This window comes from Paralichthys olivaceus, chromosome 15 (genome assembly GCF_024713975.1).
Source record: "Paralichthys olivaceus isolate ysfri-2021 chromosome 15, ASM2471397v2, whole genome shotgun sequence".
Taxonomy (NCBI): domain Eukaryota; kingdom Metazoa; phylum Chordata; class Actinopteri; order Pleuronectiformes; family Paralichthyidae; genus Paralichthys; species Paralichthys olivaceus.
Window position 1 is genome coordinate 3,895,346 of NC_091107.1, and position 18,672 is coordinate 3,914,017.

General features: G+C 41.3%; 1 protein-coding gene and 1 long non-coding RNA gene across 3 annotated transcripts in view; one reads left to right on the forward strand and one right to left on the reverse strand.

Moving 5' to 3' along the window:
• Positions 1-11,136: 11,136 nt before the first annotated feature.
• On the reverse strand, positions 11,137-16,996 carry tmem120aa (transmembrane protein 120Aa). The gene is made up of 12 exons (XM_020097347.2): positions 16,725-16,996; positions 15,576-15,694; positions 15,108-15,239; positions 14,871-14,930; positions 14,681-14,776; positions 14,254-14,343; positions 13,982-14,047; positions 13,755-13,816; positions 13,388-13,480; positions 12,455-12,519; positions 12,249-12,317; positions 11,137-11,900 (listed from the first exon to the last, which is right to left on the reverse strand). Exons 1-12 carry the CDS (start codon positions 16,800-16,802, stop codon positions 11,787-11,789), a joined length of 1,044 nt encoding a protein of 347 aa, XP_019952906.1. The 5' UTR covers positions 16,803-16,996; the 3' UTR covers positions 11,137-11,786.
• Positions 16,997-17,132: 136 nt separating this feature from the next.
• LOC138404912 (uncharacterized) overlaps positions 17,133-18,672 on the forward strand; it is a 99,740-nt gene continuing 98,200 nt past the window's right edge. For both annotated transcript variants that reach the window (XR_011238653.1, XR_011238652.1), the window contains exon 1: positions 17,133-18,365. This is a non-coding gene — a long non-coding RNA (uncharacterized lncRNA). The remainder of the gene's footprint in view (positions 18,366-18,672) is intronic.

An 18,672-nucleotide genomic window follows, 5' to 3' on the forward strand; every position in this document is an offset into this window, starting at 1 on the left:
CCGTGAGTACTACAGTATATCTGTCATTGCTTTTGTGGACTTCAAAGTACAGATGAAAAGGAAATGGTGCAGACCCACATAGTGGTAATCATCCACCGGCATTAAAAAAAAGTCTTTGAAGTAGCCGAGAGATTGTACTCAAGTTCGTCTTCATCATCGTCTTCATCATACTCGTGAAGTGGGCCCACACACTGCTCACACAGATTGGGGGCAGAGTGTTTCACCACGGGGGTGCCAGACGAAGTCAAGGCCCAGTGGTCAGAACAGACTCTGTCAGAGGAAGGGGTGGGAATGTGAGACAGGACGCGAGTCACAAAAGAAAAGTACAGAGGGGCTTCAAGGACATGAGTTCTGATTGGACAGATGGACTTTTAATAAGAATGTCTCAAAACGTCTTAAAGAAAATGACAGTAATCACAATAAGCCTTCCAATGGGAACAGGAGGAACACTGCCAGATCCAACATAACTGAGGGTCTTTGTGTGTATTCACTGTTTTTACTGCACGCACACACACGCACACACACACACACACGCACACACACACAAATAGTAGTATGAGCATTAGTTTCCTGCCAGCCAACTGTGCAGCAACACAGACAGACTTTAAAAAGTTTGGAGAGATAAAAATCTGCCTGAGTGGACCTTTAATTATACCGTAGCATTTATTACCACGTCAATAATGTTTACTGCTGCAGTGGTTGTAGCTCAGAGAAAAGAGTGCGGTGTGGTGGCATCATCACTTCTGTAAATGGACCCCCATATATGCAAGGAACGGCTACTGAGGAGGTTATGTTTTCATTTGTTTCTTCGTTGGGTTGATAAGACAAACACGACAGAACGGTTTCTAGTTTCAGCTGTGACTGTGCACGACCTCTTCTCCAAGGAGGGAGGACATGGCGTTCTACTCCAGCTTTGGTTTGTCATCATGATATTTGCTTATTACACAGCATTTCACGCATATTAACACCGTGGTAACATGTCCACAGACAGTAATTGGACAGTGCTATGTGTAACACTAACCTGTATGTGGATGAATAAATATGAAATGTATGAAGGAGAGAACATTGTTCCTCATTCAACCAAAACCTAAAAAATGTTCCATACAAAGTCACGAGCTGAGCTTTCACTGTGTAGATTCGATCCCGAAGAGAAACACGTCCCTTCACTTTGCATTGGTGACATTTTCTGGGCTGGAGGCTTTACTGGAACATCACAGGGAATCATTAGATATCCTCCCCAGAAATCCTGATTCGATTTACACTGCGTGCTCGTGTGGGGGGGGCGCGTGGTTGTGGGGTGGTTGTGCACGTTCTTGTGTGTGTTTTTCTAAGACAGGGGGCATAAATAGGTTACGGGACCTCTGGATAGTTTTGGGGGAGGGGGTAACTGATTGTACCTCCTGCTATTGCTCTGATCTCGTGACAGAGTTTGTCCCGAGGCGGACTGACACGTTTCCATTGACCCCTCGGAAAGATTGTTGCCATGGCCACAAGACGCTCTAATGAACTAATGAATCACTCCGGCACACCTCAGCTCAGACACATCAGTGTCTAGTTGGGGGCACAGAGGGAGGGGGCGACGAGGCGGGGCCCCGGGCTCCGTAAGGACACAATGGTTAAAGCACTCTGAGGGACCCAGGTGGCCAATTGGCCCCGAATGCAGTGAATCAAAATTGTGTCAGTGCAGCTCTTAATCACCAGCAGACAGCACACTTCACATTCATTCTCCTCTGATTACATTAACAAGACGTCCAGGACTCTGCCGTCTTTTGTCTCTCGTGTGTGCAGGGCTGCAGGTATGCTGGAAACCCTCCTCGACTTGGATTTGACATTTTGCTTCATATTCCATCAGCGGTATAAATGATTCAGTCTCACAATAACAAATCACTGTCCACATTAAAGGAGAAGTTCAACAGTTCTGGGAAGGAGGCTTATTTTATGAGAAAATCAAGACGGCTCTCGTGTTTCTACTGGGAGTCAGGATGTGGTTAGCTTAGCTCAAGGAGCCTCTGTGAAATGTTTGTCCAGTGGTTGTGCAGCCTCAGAAACCTTTTCTCTCTACACTTGTTGGATTTGGACGAAAATAGGATATGATCCGACTTTCACCTTCATCGTGTTGTGAGCGGTCGGCTGTGCAGACGTGAGAAAAGGAGCCATGACTGTGGCTACGTGCATACGACCGCGCTCTCGGTTTGAAATGGTGTTTTAAAGCTAAAACGATCCCTTTGTACTCAGGCGTTTTAAAAAATGCAAAGGCTCGTTCAAGGACGCGGTTATTCAGATGAAGATCACATGTTAATACCCAGGTGGAAATACAGTGTAACCTGGAGATAGTGCTACAGACCAGAGGGGGTTTTATTCTGGGAGGGTACAGAGTCTGGACGGAGGACAGATTCATAACAAGAAGCTGCAAGAGGACAAATAGAATAGAGAGTTAGATCTTTTTGTACTGTCCAAACCTGGTGGAAGGATGTGGCCTCGGCCAGAGAGGAACACTTGATGCAGGATTGTTTTGTGTTAATGACAAAGTTTAGGGGCGTTGGGAGAGCTCTGTGTCAACATGCTAAACAAAAAGAAAGAAAATCCTAAATCTGCCTGTTTATCCTGCTCCCACATTTAATGGATTCTTCCTCGGGTCAGGCCTCACTCCTCCACAGAATGTTATGGAAATTGGTTCTGTAGTTTTTGCATAATCCTGCTCAACAACACACAAACAGAAGAAAACAACTTCCTCAGCAGAGGACGAATAAATCATTTATCACTTCCTTCTTTCTTTTATATTTAAGTATACATATGTATATATGGTATTTTAAAGAGTTGGTCAATATATCGGATGTTTTATTTATTTTTCGACTGACTGAGATTGTTGTCCGTTTGTTTCCTCATCAGACATTTCACTTGACGCAGGTTCAGTAAAACTCCTCCTCCGTACAGACACTTAGAGTTTGGAACATTTCCTCTCAACAATAAACTGCAGCTTTAAAGGGCTTTGATATTTACACATGTTAAATAATCCTGCTGAAATTTAATCGAGAAAAAAAAATAGCAAGTGAGCCGAAGAGCTGGAGCTTCAGGCGCCTCTGATAAAGCAGCTTTTAACTCCCTCCCTTCTTTCAGCTGTTTTCAGCGTCGCTCATTTTCTCGCAAAACCTGAACTTATATTTTACATTTTAACCTTTCACACACACACACACACACACACACACACACACACACACACACACACACACACACACACACACACACACACACACACACACACACACACACACACACACACACACACAGGAGATACAGTTTCTGCATTAAACGCCACGTTACACTCGGTCAAGATTGGCCCCTTGAAATTGGCCCCCTGCAACTTTGACTGACAAGCCCGAGTGCAGTCGCTAACACCATTAACCTCAAACCACTCAATCACCCAATCGCATAAAATAGTCAGGTGTTTTCCTGTAGGTGTTAAATTGTGTCCACAAGTGCAACGTTACAAAGCGCAGGTTCTCATCCTGTCCGATCATTTTACAGTTTCCAGTGTTGGTGTTGGGTTGGTTTCACACAGACGAGTCATTCTAATTTTCTATATTCTTATCATTAGAAGTCCTGCTGCTGTAAAACTCACTTTAAACGCTCACTATTGGGCCAACGGACGCTTTGAAAGGATCAGGGCCTAGAAAACATAAAGATTCTCGTTCCATTTTGGATTCGAAAAATGAATTTCAAATGTTGAGAAGGAAGTGGAACTAATTTTGCAGTTGCTAGGGGCCCTGACCTGAGAGGGGGGGCCCCCCCAGAGAGCAGCTGATTACATTAGTCAACACCAATGACAATTTAGTGAGAGCCCCCTTAAATTCTACGATCAGCTATAAACAAGAGACTGAAACGACACCATGGAAACCCCCTAACGAGGCCCCATGCCACAAGCTTTTTGGCAAAGGCTCCATAAATTTAGAGGTGTGGTAGAAGACTGGAGGAGATAGGTTTGGTTTGATGTCGGGCCCCTAGGTCTCCTTCGCCTGGGGCCCCAGAAGTCCCTTGAAACGCTCCTGCAGCCAGGAAACATGATTCTTAATTTCCCCGTTGACAGTGCTGACTGTTTAGTTTCTGCCTGAGCATCACACAGAGCTGAGAGACAGCAGCCGTCCTGCGGTTGCATTGTCCAGTTCTGGTTTTTTTTAGTTTGAACATCTTGCAGCCGCCAGCTTCACGTGTGGACTGTTTTATTACTCGGGTTTGTTTGGTGTTTAACGGCGGGTGAGCAACGCCTCGGCTGCAGTGTGTAATTTTATATACTGTTGTTTATGTTCTGCTACGTTTTGCGTTGTTATTGTAGACAGTGGAGAGTTATGGGAATCTTAAAAACGTTGGCACCGGACTTCAAGAAAAGTCGTCTCGAAATGTGATTTAGAGTTTTGCAGAATCGTCCAACGCTGACATTCTTGTTTTCGTCTGTCTCGGCCAAGCAGCTGGTCTGTCAGTCACATGGCAGAAAAACTCTTCAGATCTATGAGTGTAAAAATGTAAATGTAGTAAAACAACAGTGTAAAAATACTCTGTGACCTCAGAAAAAGTAAGAAGTACAATTATTATTTTTAAGATCATATGTTTAAAAAATCTAAAATTCACTGAAGCAGCAGTTTATTGTTTTATTATGAGACTGTAAAGATGGAGGATAGTTAAATAATAGTTAAATCCCACCTTCTCCATGTTAATGGATGGGATACAAGCAAACAAGTCAAAGTACCTGTTTCATAAAACATTTCATTTTTTAAAATTTGATTAGTTTAAGTTATTTGACAAAAACAGGATGAAACATGATGATTGACAGCTGAGACTGACTCATGATCTGGTGGAAGTGGAGACAAGTCGTCCATCTTTATATACATGCCAATATTTTTACTTCACTTTCCTCCATGAGCACATTATTAGGAACACCATGCCCTGAGTGGTTCCTTCCTTTGTGGTGCTTTGTGGCATTGATGCTTGTTGTTGTCGTCGTGCATCCTCAAATCCTTCTTCGCCGCAGCAGCTGTGGTTTCAGCTCCGACCTCTCTGACCATCTCTCCTCTGACCTCGCTCATCAACAGGACGTTTCAGCTGCTGGATGGTTTTTCTTTCTTCCTGCACCACACTGACTAAAAATCTAATTCTAGCTGATCGGCACTTCTAGAGATACTAACACCAGCCTATCTGACCCCAACCACACAGACTCTCATCCACTGCAGTGGTGCCTCGTGATTGGCTGATTGGATAATTGGAACAGAACATAGCTGTGGATTCTTCCGAGGTCTGTCCAATTTCGATGGCTCCATCAAATGCGTCCCAGCATTCCCGGCATTAAAGATCAGCAAATCCCAGAATTCATTGTGCTTCGTTGACGAACAGTGTTCCGAAAGAGACGATGGCGGAAGCAAGAGACGAGACTAAAAAGTCTGATAAATGCATCAGGCTTGAATTCAAATGTTAAACGTTGAAAACAATTGAGGAGAATAAAAACTTTCTCATCGTGTCTAAGTACAGCTCTGTTGCTAGGCGACAGATTGCATAAATCCTTCATAGATCAGACCATCTCATTTTTGAGGTCGCTGTCTTTGCGAACCCCCTGAGTTTGGACGCAGCTCATATTTCAGTTTGAGCTTTATTTTCACACTCGTTTCTCTCTGCGCCACGACTGAGCGAACACATGTAATCCGCTGTGTTACGATGTAACGACATCAAAAACATGGAGCGTTATTAGTTGGGTTTTTTTTGTGCATCCTCATCGCTGCTTTGTTTCATTTGCTTGTTTACACCTCAGCTCAGTGTGGGAGCACAATGACGATTTAAAAGGGAAATGGTAACCAAGGGAAACTGGAAAATAGCGGTGACCAGCATTCACCAACAATGGCTGCAATGAAAGTAACAATGACAGTGGAGCTTTTAAAGCCCTTTTCTCACTCTTTTTTTTTGTGCTTGAAAAAAAAAAAAGATGGAGACAAAGGCAATAAACGGGATGTTGCAAAGAAAAGCTTTTCAAAGAGACAACACAGGCAGTGATGTGATATTTCAAACCTGTCACAGTGCTGGCCTGTGTGTGAACAATGAGAGTGTTTCAGCCTCTTGTTCTCTCAGGCTCCTCAGTTTGGTGACGACCTGCTCGCATCGGTTTCTGCAGCAACTTCTCAGAAAGAAACTGGTCCATTCATCCATTAAATCTTTTATTAAATGTTTAATAAGCTGCAGTTATAGACTCCAGCTTCACTGTTGACCTGCAGCGTCAATTCATGACCTCAGGATGAGTTTTTATTACAAATCATTGTTTTGCTTTAGACTCAAATAAAACCCCCCCAATAAAATTGATTGGTGAAAAAATTGGTGAAAATATCAAATCGCCTGAGAAAGTGAAAATCCTGGATCTGCCCATTTGTCCTGATCCGTACAAAAATATTTTTCTTGGTTCAAGTCCCATCCTTCCACCAAGTTTCATGAAATCTGTTCTGGAGTTTTTGTGTAATCCTGCTGACAAACAAACAAACCAACCAACAGACAAAGGGACGGTGGTGAGAACATGACCTTCTTGCAGGACTCAGAGGGAGAAATTTCACAAACACGCTGCGGTTCACTTGAGGACGCCTCCATTATCAAAGTAGTGTGAGTATCTGTATTTGTTCCTGCTCCATCAGAGTTCAGAGCGTCGGAGGATCTCACTCCATCTGCTCCGGAGGGTCACGGAGGGTCAACACATTACCAACATACTTCACACGACTTCAACACTGATAGTGCAAATGCAAAGAGAATGTTTCTGGCTCTGATTTGGAAGTTAGACATGTACCTGTTTTAAAAAACGTGCATCAAACTGTGTGTTCCTGGTGCCGCTGCTCTGACAGAGCACTCGTTTCCTCCGGTGACTCTCGGTGGACGTGTGTGTTCCCTGAACACGCTGACTGTGCACGGCAGGAGCCTGCAGGGTGTTTGTTCTGCAAGTTGCAGGGTGATTGTATTCAATCAGACGGAGGACAAAGTGTGATGTGATTAATTTTCTCTTGGCTCAGACATAAATTGGCCATCTGGTTTACAGGAGCCCACAGTGTGTGTGGGAGTGGACCTATTGACCCACTTCATTGTTCATCTTTTAGCCCCTCAGGGCTGAATGTTTCCAATATGTGGGTCAAGGACAATGATGGTATTATGGTGTAGGTATAATAATCATAAATATATATCAGAGGTATGGTGTGTTTTCAATTGTCTGAATTCTGATTTATCGTTGATTTAAATTGGTCCACATTAGAATCAGATGATGTCCTGGTCTTTATATCAACGAGGAATTAAAAAGTCAGAACATTTTCTCATTTTAAAATCTTTGTGGGTGTTATTCCATGACCATTTACCAAACCGGTGTTTTTAATTGAAGATTGTTAATCTTTCATGAAAGCAGGACGATATATCTACGATGCAAACGACCGAGTTTTCATCAGTTGGACTTAAGGGTCTGACTCCAGCCTGAAGTATTTCAAACAGCTAAAGGCAACTTGTTCCCAAAATCTGTTTGGTGTTTCAAAAAAAAAAAAAACTGTTCAGGCGCATGGCAAGAACATCTACTCCTGACTGTCTGCTGTCTGTGGTTGCTATGGGAACCTGTGGTCCAAACCCCCAGAAAGACAGAGTGTGTGCAATCAGCTCTGCAGAGCAGGGGGTGGGGGTGGGGGTGGTGGGGGAGTCCTGCTCCGGTTACTCCCAAAGAGCCACGTTAAAATAAAGATGAATTCTCTTTTTTCTCTCCCACTCTGCAGGCCGTGAAAACCCCTCTGCCTCGCTCTTCATCGCTCATGCTCTCGTTTTTACAAGTGGATGTAATCATGTTCCCCCTCTTATTAAATATGCACATTTAATTTGACTCTCACTTCATTTTTCAGGAGTGAAGGAGTCGTCATTTGCTAACGAGGAGGAGAAAGATCCGAACCTCAGAGCAGCGAGAGCACGGAGCATATTTTTTATTATTTTGTCAAGTGCGTTTCGTGGACGACCATTATTTTGTTGAATCATTTACTTAAGTGATATTGTGTATTTCACGTCCCCCTTGTTTGCATATATAATCCATGAGCATGCATCCTGAAGGATGATTAGTAAATCTCACTGACTGGTTGTTGCTGGTCTGGATTGTGACGCCCTCGCTCGTCCACGGAGAGCCAGGCAGGACATGGGCCAGGATTGATGGCTGACTGAGAGCGAGCGGAGTCAGGAGGGACTGAACTAATGAACGCACGCAGCTATAAAGAAGGATTGTACTAATATAAGTAAAGTGTCTGTCAGTATGAAGTGGTCACTGCTGATGTTGTAGCAGTTGTCCTCTGGTGTGTTTGTTGGTTGGTTGGGATTTCTGCAGAAAAGGGGGCGTTGCATTTGTTTCCTCAACATTTTCACTATTTTCTCAGGGAAGTTTGAATTTGAAGTGGATTTATTGGGCCTTGCCAATGGCATGGGCTTTCTCTATTTATTTAAACAGGAAAAGATTAACAACTGAAAACAGCTTTAACACCATTTTACATTCACTGTGTTGTTATCTCTTCATCAAATGCTTTTCAGAAGCTGTGCAAGAGATAACAACCGGTTAAACCTTAATAAATATGCGTTTCTAAATGCTAATGTTAAAACATATTTCAACAATCGTCTAATAAATCCCTTTAATTACAGCTTATGAAGACTTAAGGTGCCTTATCAGAATCTGGTATCAGTTGATTGCCGCTTGTGACCAAAAAAAACTAATTCAACCTTAATTATTTTAGATTTTATTTGACATATGAAGTTTTACATCATAATGACAAACACCCAGATATTTAATTCTTCCTCATAAATAATACAAATCATATTATCTGTAAAAAACAAAAAACACTTCGAGGCCCTGGGATGAAAACATCTGAATGATCAGCTGCATGAATCAGACGACTTGTCGCCATCACTGCTCCTGGTTCTGCCTCTTTCTTCAGAATCACCTCTTCTCTCAGGAACCACTTCCCCTCTTTTAATCACTCCGTCCCAGATGGAAACTCATCAGCACTGCTCTGCTTTTCCACACACGCTCTCTGCTCTGAGGCAGAGCTCGCTGTATTTCGTATACCTACTCAACCAGAGACTCCCCCACCTCCCATCCTTCCTCCCCCAGCCTCTTCCTCCTCCTGACTTGCTGCTGCTCCACTTGTTCCCAGGCCTGGGAGAGAAGGTGAGCACAGATAACAGGTCTTTATCTGCCTCCCAGAGGGGAGGCGGGTTAAGTTCTGAGGTGAAGGTCTGACGGGGTGCCTCGTCTGCTCGCTCTGGCTGCTCTCCTCTCTCCTTCTCCACCTCCTGATGCGAGGCTCAGGCTCGCTCCCCAATCCCCATGTCCTTGGGCTCATTCTTGACGGCCCCCACTGCTCTGGCTTTAATGAGAAAGATGAAAGAGGTGCAGGCTGGGAGAATACCCGGCCCTCCTCTTCCCTCTTCTTCGTCCCGCTTGCCTCTTTCTCTCTCTCTCTCTCTCTCTCTCTCTCTCTCTCCCTCTGGCCCTCCAGCACTAACTCATCCAAGACTTTTTGCAGGGGTGGGTGGGGGAGGAGGTGGGGGAGGCTCTACTGTAATAAATTGGAAGTGAGGCTGGTTTCCATTTTAAATTTTTCAGGTATTATTCCCTCTGATCTTTTGTGCAAATTTTCTTTCCATCCCTCTTTGTGTCCTGGCACCCGGCTGCAGAAATGTTTAAATCATAATGTGAAGCTTTATTGAAATCTTTTCAGCCTCCATTCTTCTTTTCTAAAAGTGCGCAGCGACAATTGTACACAGATATTCACATTTCTATTACTGTTTCATACTTACACGTTTCCACAGGTTCATCTGGAGAATAGATATTTGCTCACGCACATTATTGTGTCGTCTGTTGTTTTTCTTTTTTGTCTATTTTGTGTTTTTTCTATTATTTAATTCTCTGTGTGTATATGTGTATGTACAGTATGTGTGTGTTTCTGTCTCAGCCATTTCCATATTATGACCAGTCCTCGTTACAATAATGATCATGAAACTCTTGATTTAATTTCATAAATGTCAAACAATAAGCGCTATAGATGATGGATGGATGAAAACTTAAAAAATCCTTTCTTTCCTTCTTTTATTCTCCCTGTTTCAGCCACATCTTCCTCTTCAGGCAAAGGTGAGGGTGTGACCACCACAGAGAAATGATGTGGGACTACTTTCAGTGGTGGATTGATACACAGTGGATGCACCAGTGGAGCAGGGAACTGAATTGAACTGACTGTATTGTATTAAACAATAATCATAAATAATCGAATCTATTTATAGAGGGTTTGTTGGAGGTTGTAAATAAGAATAAACTGAGTTTGGCATCAACCTGTAACTGTGTTTTCCATCTGTTACAGTCGACTGAGTGTAATAAATTCAAAAAGAGCCCAGATTGGTATTAAAACTGTGGATGTGGCCCTCGAGTCTCCTCCGCTCCCATTGAGGCCTGATAACAATTCAACAATGACTCTGAACCTCTCACTGATGAGTTACTCTCACTCAGTGAAATTATTTAAGATGATGAAATGTGAAGAATATAATTCAGCAGCTCCTCATCACTCAGAGACGTGCAGCAGCAGATGGCCGACTGTAATCACCCTCATGAGATGTAATCCATCTGGAGAATCGTGTCCCGGACTCCCAGTGAAACACGACTTTACACAAAGAAAAAAAAACAGTCTGATGGTTTTTTTTATTCTAAAAATAAAGAAAAGATTTTTAAGTTTTCATGGATGAAATCTCCTCAATGTAATTTCACATGGAGACGGACCAGAATTTAACTGACAGCTAATGAAATGCAATGCTTTCACCTTGTGGTCATTTAGATGTAATGCAACAAGAACCTTAACGCTCCAGATACTTTCAGACTGTTCAGATTAGATTCAGATTTTTAAATTTAAAGAGATTCGCTCACCAGTCTTTGTTTTTTTTTAAAGGTCTGTGAACGTCTTCTTCCGTTTTTACAAACTTGTGTTTATGTTGTAAACACTCGACAACACGTCGGACACTGAACGCCGCAGTGACAGAAATAGAAATGTGATGGAACGTTTTGTTCCTTACAGCAGGAACATAACGTTTCCTGCTGTCAGAGACAGAAAACAAGAACACGGGCAGATTTGAAGAAGTGTTTTATTAAAGCAGCTGCTGAGACACAAACTTTCCCCAAATAAATATGATGCAAATATGAGCTTATATGAGTCATACGACTGATATGAGCTGTTCACAGATCAGTATGTTTGTTGCTGACATGTAAACTTTTAGTTTACAGTGTAAGACAATATGTTTTTACAATTTATGTAAAAAAATATGTTTATTTTCTTAACTCAAGTCTCTTATATTTGCTTGCATGTGTGTTTTTTAATGTACAGTTATTTATAATAAAGTTTAATCTTTAAAACAAAGCTTCACTTGCATTTTTTCTTGTCATAACAAAACATCAACAACATCTTACGGAACATTGCTATTTTTCAATTTTAAAAAAATACATCAGCAGATATATCGTTATCAGAAATGTATTATTATTGCCTAATATTCAAATTGACGTCGGCCCCCAAAAATCAATATTGGAGGGATCTTATAATTTATCAGTAACACTTCCTCTGACCAAAACTGACAAAGCTACAAAAACAACCCTTTTCTTTGGTATTACGCCTTAAATAACGTCTATGGTTGAGAAGCAGTGCGTGTACGTGGTCCACACAGACAATGCACATCGAGCTCTAAAGACAATATTAGAGCCTCAGTGTCGGATCATTCCAGTTTTATAAGGTCTTAGACTTGTCCTGGTTGTTCATGTATTTCTGGTAAACCACTCCCAGCGTGGTGAAGAAGTTCCCCATGAAGAGTACCATGTAAGTGCAGCCGCACATCACCACCTGCACCACGGAAACAAATACACAAACAAACAAGCTCAGAGGATTTTAACAACACACAGGACTCTAAATACACAAAGTACTGTGAGGTATTACACGTATTACATTATTAATATTTTAAACAGGTAGATGCACTTTACACTACATCCAGATAAAAAGTTAAAACTACTAAACAAATGTCTTTAAAAGTACTTTTCGGCCATTTTAAGATGGATTGCCGACATGATCTCGTCTAATTCGAGGAAAGTTGTGGAGTGAAGCTTTACAATAATTATCTCTCCACTGTAGAGGCGATTGATTTGAACACATGACGACACATTAAATGAGTACATGTTTAAAATAAGAACAAACCTGCCACTCTTTACACTCCGGGAGCTGGGACATCTTGAAGAGTGTGATGCTGTTGTAAAGCTGCCAGAACTGGAAGAGGAGGAACAGGCAACAATTACTTTTCTTATTATCTTTTAATTATTACTAACTGAATTTTGTTATTTTTTATTCTTCAGTGCAGAAATGACAAATTCCTTTTGAGCACTATTAAGTGAGAAACTACTCACGTGACATAAGAACAGGAAGGGGAGGAGGAAGGTCAAACCTCTCCACATCCACGACTGGAACCCCTCTGGACACCAGGAGAGAGAGAGAGAGAGAGAGAGAGAGAGAGTCACTGAGCTGAGAGAAACCCGACCTGTCTTTACCATCAGACAATACTTCATCCTGATTAACTACAGTGCACAGAAGAGGAACATGTGGACACAGAGCGGAACGCCGAGCCGAGATAAGACAAGAGGACAGGAAGTGAGCCTGGCTCATTTATCAGGGAACTGCTGAACTGCTGCAACTGTCAGTTCTTTTAAATTGAGACTTGATATTTAACTATTTGACAGAGCCTAGCATTAAATGTGCTTCACAAATAAACTTGTACGTATAATATGTACAGTATTCATAGTATCATCAATATATCAATAGAAATATTTATATTTAGGAATTTTAATTCAAAATTCATATAAATACCATATATATATATATATATATATATATATATATATATATATAAAAAAATAAAAAAACTTTGACCCACATTATCCTTTTTCTGTTGTGGCTAAAATCTAACCTGTGAGTGCCCACTGGTGGACAAACCATGTAATAGCAATACAGTTTCTAAAATACTTGGAATCTTTTATTTTACTCCCCTTTCTGTTTTTAATTCCACTTTGTATCTTGGTCAAGAAAAGTACTATATGAATAAAGTTTACTGTTGTGATTACATTACTGTGTCTTTGACATTTCTTTAAGGCGATCTCGTTGAAATTACGTACGTCTCTGACATCACGAGTCTGACCAATTAACGCTCGCCGCCTCTTGTTCTGTACGGCATCACCTTTACTGTCATGAGCAGATTGTTTGTCGTCCTTTGCCTTGTAGTATTACAGAGTCGCCAAACTATAAATGTATGCAAACAAACTGACTTCAGTTTCGAGTGCACTCACCGACTGTGAGGTCCATGTTGTGTCTTTCTCCCAGAGCTCTGAGTCGGTACAAGCAGCCGCTCTGGTAGTAGCACTGAAGGAACTGGACAAAACCTGTTTTACAAATAAAGCAGAGGAAACAAAAAATACACACAAGTGCATTCGTGAGAAATTATTAACAGATTTTATGTTGGTTGGACATAAAAAGAGTTTGTTGAGTCACAATTCATAAATAACTGTCATTTTATATAAAGTGATAAAAAGTCACAAGTGAAACTTTGCTTTAAGAGATTACAAGGCGAACACGAACTACGCTGATTAGTCCATAGAGTATATTTCATCAAACAAGTACGTGGTGTGAAATTGGGACACAGATTGAAACTCTTACTTTGGTAAAGACAGTATGTCAGGAACTGGTTTCTAAACATCTGGTAGAGGGCGCCATCAGGCCTGTGAACAAACAACATCTGGTTAGAAAGAGAACCAGACAAGAGTGATCCTTTTATTTTATTTTCTCAGGCCATCTGGGTAATTATATATTTATAAAAGGTACAAAAACACATTCATATTGTTAGAATATTCTCTAAAGTAATAAAAGTGTAAATCATGACTCACCAAGTCAGCATGACTCCGGACAGGAAGGTCGACACATAGTGATGGAAAACCCACCAACCTTTAATCCTGAAACAACATGGACGACTGACGATGAAGGACAGAGTGTGTCGCACTGATGGACACGATACTCACAGATTAACCGAGGTCAAACAGAAAAAACCAAAACGTTGAAGAGCAAAAACACAAAGAGGAATCTAGTCTACGTGATGACGTCCAGAGGAAGCCTTTGAAAAGGCAGTAAATGAAAAAGAGTGGTTTGATTTGTTGCAGACCTGGAGCCGTTGTTGATGAGGATGCTCTCCCGGATGGTGAGCGTGCAGAAGTACCACACCAGCAGGAAGTTGAACAGAGCGTCCAGGGCTCTGAAATGAAAACAAAAAGACACACGCAATAAAAGAAATCCTTATTTAATAATGCAGCAAGGACGGCACTTATTCATACGAACCAAATGAAAGGGTTCATAACATACGCTTTGTTTACGTCATGTGTTTTATATATGAGAACAACGGCCAGTACATAGTTTGTTTAAATTCATATCCTCCTCATAAATCTTGAGAACTAAATAACAACAGGGAGTTTAAAATAAATATGGCCAGTGTATATTTGTTGTCCAGCTCATATCACTGACTCTGTCCTGCTGCTGTAAATGTTCCTTAAAGCACCAAATATTTATTAACCCAGGGCTGACGACAGTCTCACCTGTAGCTGAACAAAAAGCGACAGGTGAAGGAGAACGCGAAGAGGATGACGGTCAGGACCAGTTTAAACTTCTCATATTCGTCTTTGTAGGCGAATCTGTTCGGGCGAAGCGCAGAGAGAAACAACATCAATGTGACGTGGTGACGAAACTGTACTTTGAATTGAGAACACGAACCTGAGTGAGACTTACTTTGACTGTTTGTTGAGGAGCGTCACATTCACGTTTCCTAAAACTAGAGAGAGGTACAGCCTGCGAGGAAAGAAGCGTCTGTCAGTCACAGTGAGAACATCTGAACAATATAAGAGATTTGTTGTTTTAAAAAGTGAAAATCTCCAGTTCAACTTTTTAAAAAAACACCACAACAGATATATAGTTTGACATGTTTGACAATATTTAATAAAATTGAATTATATGACAGAAACGCACCCGTTCTTCCTCGGCAGAAAAGCTTCCATCTCACAGAAAGCATTTGTTCTGTCTCTGATGGATTCTTCGATTTCAGCGATGGGATCAACATCGTCGGGACTCAACTTTGGGGTCGGACTTTTGTTTTTGCATCTTATCATAAAAAAGAGAAATCATTGTGGCACGTTAACGACACAGCTCTGACTTACTTTACGCCACATTTTCTAATTTAAAGTCCCAAACAAAGAATCTAATCACTCACTGGTTTCCCACCAAAATCTGTTTCTGACTTTTTAATCAATAAAAAAATCTAAGTTATTAATGAAGTATAAGTGGATTCAATACTTCATGCATCACTAACAGACCTCAGTGTCTCTGTGGTGAGTTCTATGATTGACTGGGTGCTGTTTAGTGAATAATAAAGGGAGCATTACAATGGGCAGAGAACCAACACACTCACATTGACTGATCCCTGATCAATATACTCACTCGTCTAATGACGCTGTGAGTTCTTTCAGCTTCTTCTTCTGACGGGAGATGGCACCAGAACAGCTGACCTGCAGCTTGGTCACTTCCTCAAGCTTCTGTTTATAAAGACGATGGGTGTCCTGCAGGTGGAAGACGACAAACTAAAGATTACAGAGGAATACACAGAGTGTTGTTTATATAGAGAGCAAAGAAAATCATCACACTGACACAGATCAAGTATTTGGATCGAGGGCAGAGATATATATGGGCAGATATTTCACTATCAGAATTCATTTTACTCTGTATTGGCAAAAATTCTCATTGGTCAGGCTCGACTAAGTTGTACACTGTATGTATTTTGTACATATAGAACTTTTATACAGTAACAGACACATAAATCTAATTCTGAAAATAAATAAATAAATAATTGAAAGTCTTTCATCTGAAATCCAACAGCAGAGAACTGTTAAATAATAAAACATGTGTCCACCTTAGACAGACAGACAGACAGACAGACGGTTTAGAAAGTGAGAGAGAGAGACAGACAGACAGATGGTTTAGAAAGAGAGACAGACAGACAGACAGTTTAGAAAGTGAGAGAGAGAGAGAGAGACAGACAGACAGATGGTTTAGAAAGAGAGACAGACAGACAGACAGATGGTTTAGAAAGAGAGACAGACAGACAGACAGACAGATGGTTTAGAAAGAGAGACAGACAGACAGACAGACAGACAGACAGATTGGGAAATGATTGTGTTACAGCAGCACGTCCAGAGATCTGCACATAAAGTGAAGTAACAATAAAACAGATGTGAAGAATTCAAACAGCTCCAAATAAAATGTAATGAACATAAAACGTAGTAAAACCTGTGAAAAGTAAATGATACACGACAAAGTACTAAACATAGTAGAACAAGGAAGAAGCAGATAAACAACAGATGGACAACTATGAACAAGACACACGTGTTCAAAAGTAGTGGCGATGTGGGTATTAATACGACTTAAAATAAAACACGAGTATAAGAATAACACGATGATAAAATACAAATACATGATCTGTGGAGGGCGGATCCCTCCCTCCGGGACCCTCCCTCTCCTGACAGTTTGCTAACCCGGACAGAGCAGCCCTTCTCCGGGTGAAGCCGGGGACAGACAGCCGGTGAAACTTACCTGGATTTGCTGGTAGTCCTTCTCTAAATCCTCCCATTCCCTCAAACACTCGCTGACTCCCGTGGGACTGAACAACATGTCTGCTCCGACACCAGAAACCTCCAGACACCAGTTCGAGCTCCGCCATGAAATATCTGCTCCCCCGCTGTCAATCACACACCAACGAACAAGAACCACTTCCTGTCAGGGCCTTCAAAATAAAACCCACGCTTCATCAAACTCCTGACTTCCACTTAAGAGTATTTAGTGAAGAGTAAAAAGTTAATTCACGTGATTGATCACATGCCCTATGATATGCGTTCTTTAGAAATATCACCGCAGGTATGTTATTCTGCAAGAGCATATCTAATCATGTTTATAGATCTAATTATATTATTTATTATTTTGAGTGTCGTGTATTTTCGTAAAATTTGTTTTTATCTGCAAAAATGATCAGCATGGGATATAAATTAAATTGTATATATGTATCAATGGATACGCAGAGATTAACTAAGTGGCAATCGGTTTACAACACATGATTTAAATTAGAGAAAGATCTTTAACATTTATATATTTTAAATCAACTCGTAAGAATTCTGGTTGATGATATCTCTTATAATTGCTCCCCTGAGTTTAGTCTGGAAAGCAAAGTAGCCTCTTTTATAAATCCAGCCTGTTTGACAGATTAACCATAAACTATGTGTCTGATCACACTCATCTTTAACATTTGAATGCTACTAGGTTTGGTGGGTTTCTGCAGGGAGCGCTCCTTCTCTCCTGCAAGGCAACACACTGGGCCCTCACTGCTCTCTATTTGGCATGTGGCCTGTATTTTTAGAGCTGGGGTTATGTGTAGACAGGGGAAAGTGTCATCTCCAATAATGTCAGGACCTCTGGCAGAACCATGTATGGACTCAAGCATGACTAATGACATTTAGGTCTACATGAGGCCGGAACAAGACAGCGAGTACACAAAACTATATGAGTTCAGAAAGCTTGAGGTGTCACTGTCACTTCTTTAATTTGTATTTCTTTTTGTCCCCTTTACCTGAGGAAATACGTGTATGTATGTGTATATATATTATTTACTGTATCCGTATACATGTATTCAGATGTCTGTATATATGTGTATGTATATGTCTGTGGGTGTGTTAATGTATAGAAATGTATATATATATACTGTATATATATATATATATACATACACATAGGCATATATACAAAAACAAATATATGTATGCATAAATAATACAGTAGAAAATACAGTTTGATTGGTTTGCCTGCCTGTCAATCATGACTCACCTGTGGTAATTGGCCTCAGGTCAGGAAGCGAACAGGAGTGGGCGGGGCTAATGGCAATCACGGAGCAAACGGAAAAAGCGCGGAGGAGAAGAAACGTGAGGAGAAAGAGAGAACGGGAGAAACATGGCGGAACTCAGCGGTGCATAGAGTTCCGGTGTGGGTGTTAGTGAACATGGAGGCGAACACTGTGACTCCACCACAGTGATGGAGGCGAACACTTCTGTCTTAGCGTGCTAATGCTAACAGCGGCTAACGACAGGACGCCATTACTGACCGGAGAGGACAGGTGTGCTCTCCGAGGACGTCTCTGTCGTCTCTTTCAACTCTTCAAACTCTCTCCAGGACCAACTTTGTCAAACTGTGAGTTAAAGTCCCTTCATTGTTTGGAATGTGGGAAAGAAGCTCAACAGAAATAATTGCGTCTTTTATCATTTACCCCGTCAGCCATTAGAAGACACCTTAAGAGTCAAGGAAACGTCCTGTACTGTCCAGCAGATTGGTTTTTACTGTAAAATATCAAACGGCAAACTACATCGATTGCACCTTGAGTTTCTAATAACGTCCTGTTATCTGTGTCCGTCTTATTCTGTGCCCCCCCCCTCTTAATGTCTGCAACAGCAGGACCCAAATGTCCTGAGATTAAAAAATGAATCCATAGAACAGAAGT

What these genes read in the sequence shown, in the direction of transcription:
- tmem120aa (XM_020097347.2), bottom strand. Translation starts at nt 16,802, where the DNA reads ATGTTGTTCAGTCCCACGGGAGTCAGCGAGTGTTTGAGGGAATGGGAG. An exon ending in AGGACTACCAGCAAATCCAG is followed by an intron (nt 15,695 to 16,724) that starts GTAAGTTTCACC and finishes TTCCACCTGCAG; the next exon opens with GACACCCATCGTCTTTATAA. An exon ending in GACATACTGTCTTTACCAAA is followed by an intron (nt 13,481 to 13,754) that starts GTAAGAGTTTCA and finishes TTTGTAAAACAG; the next exon opens with GTTTTGTCCAGTTCCTTCAG.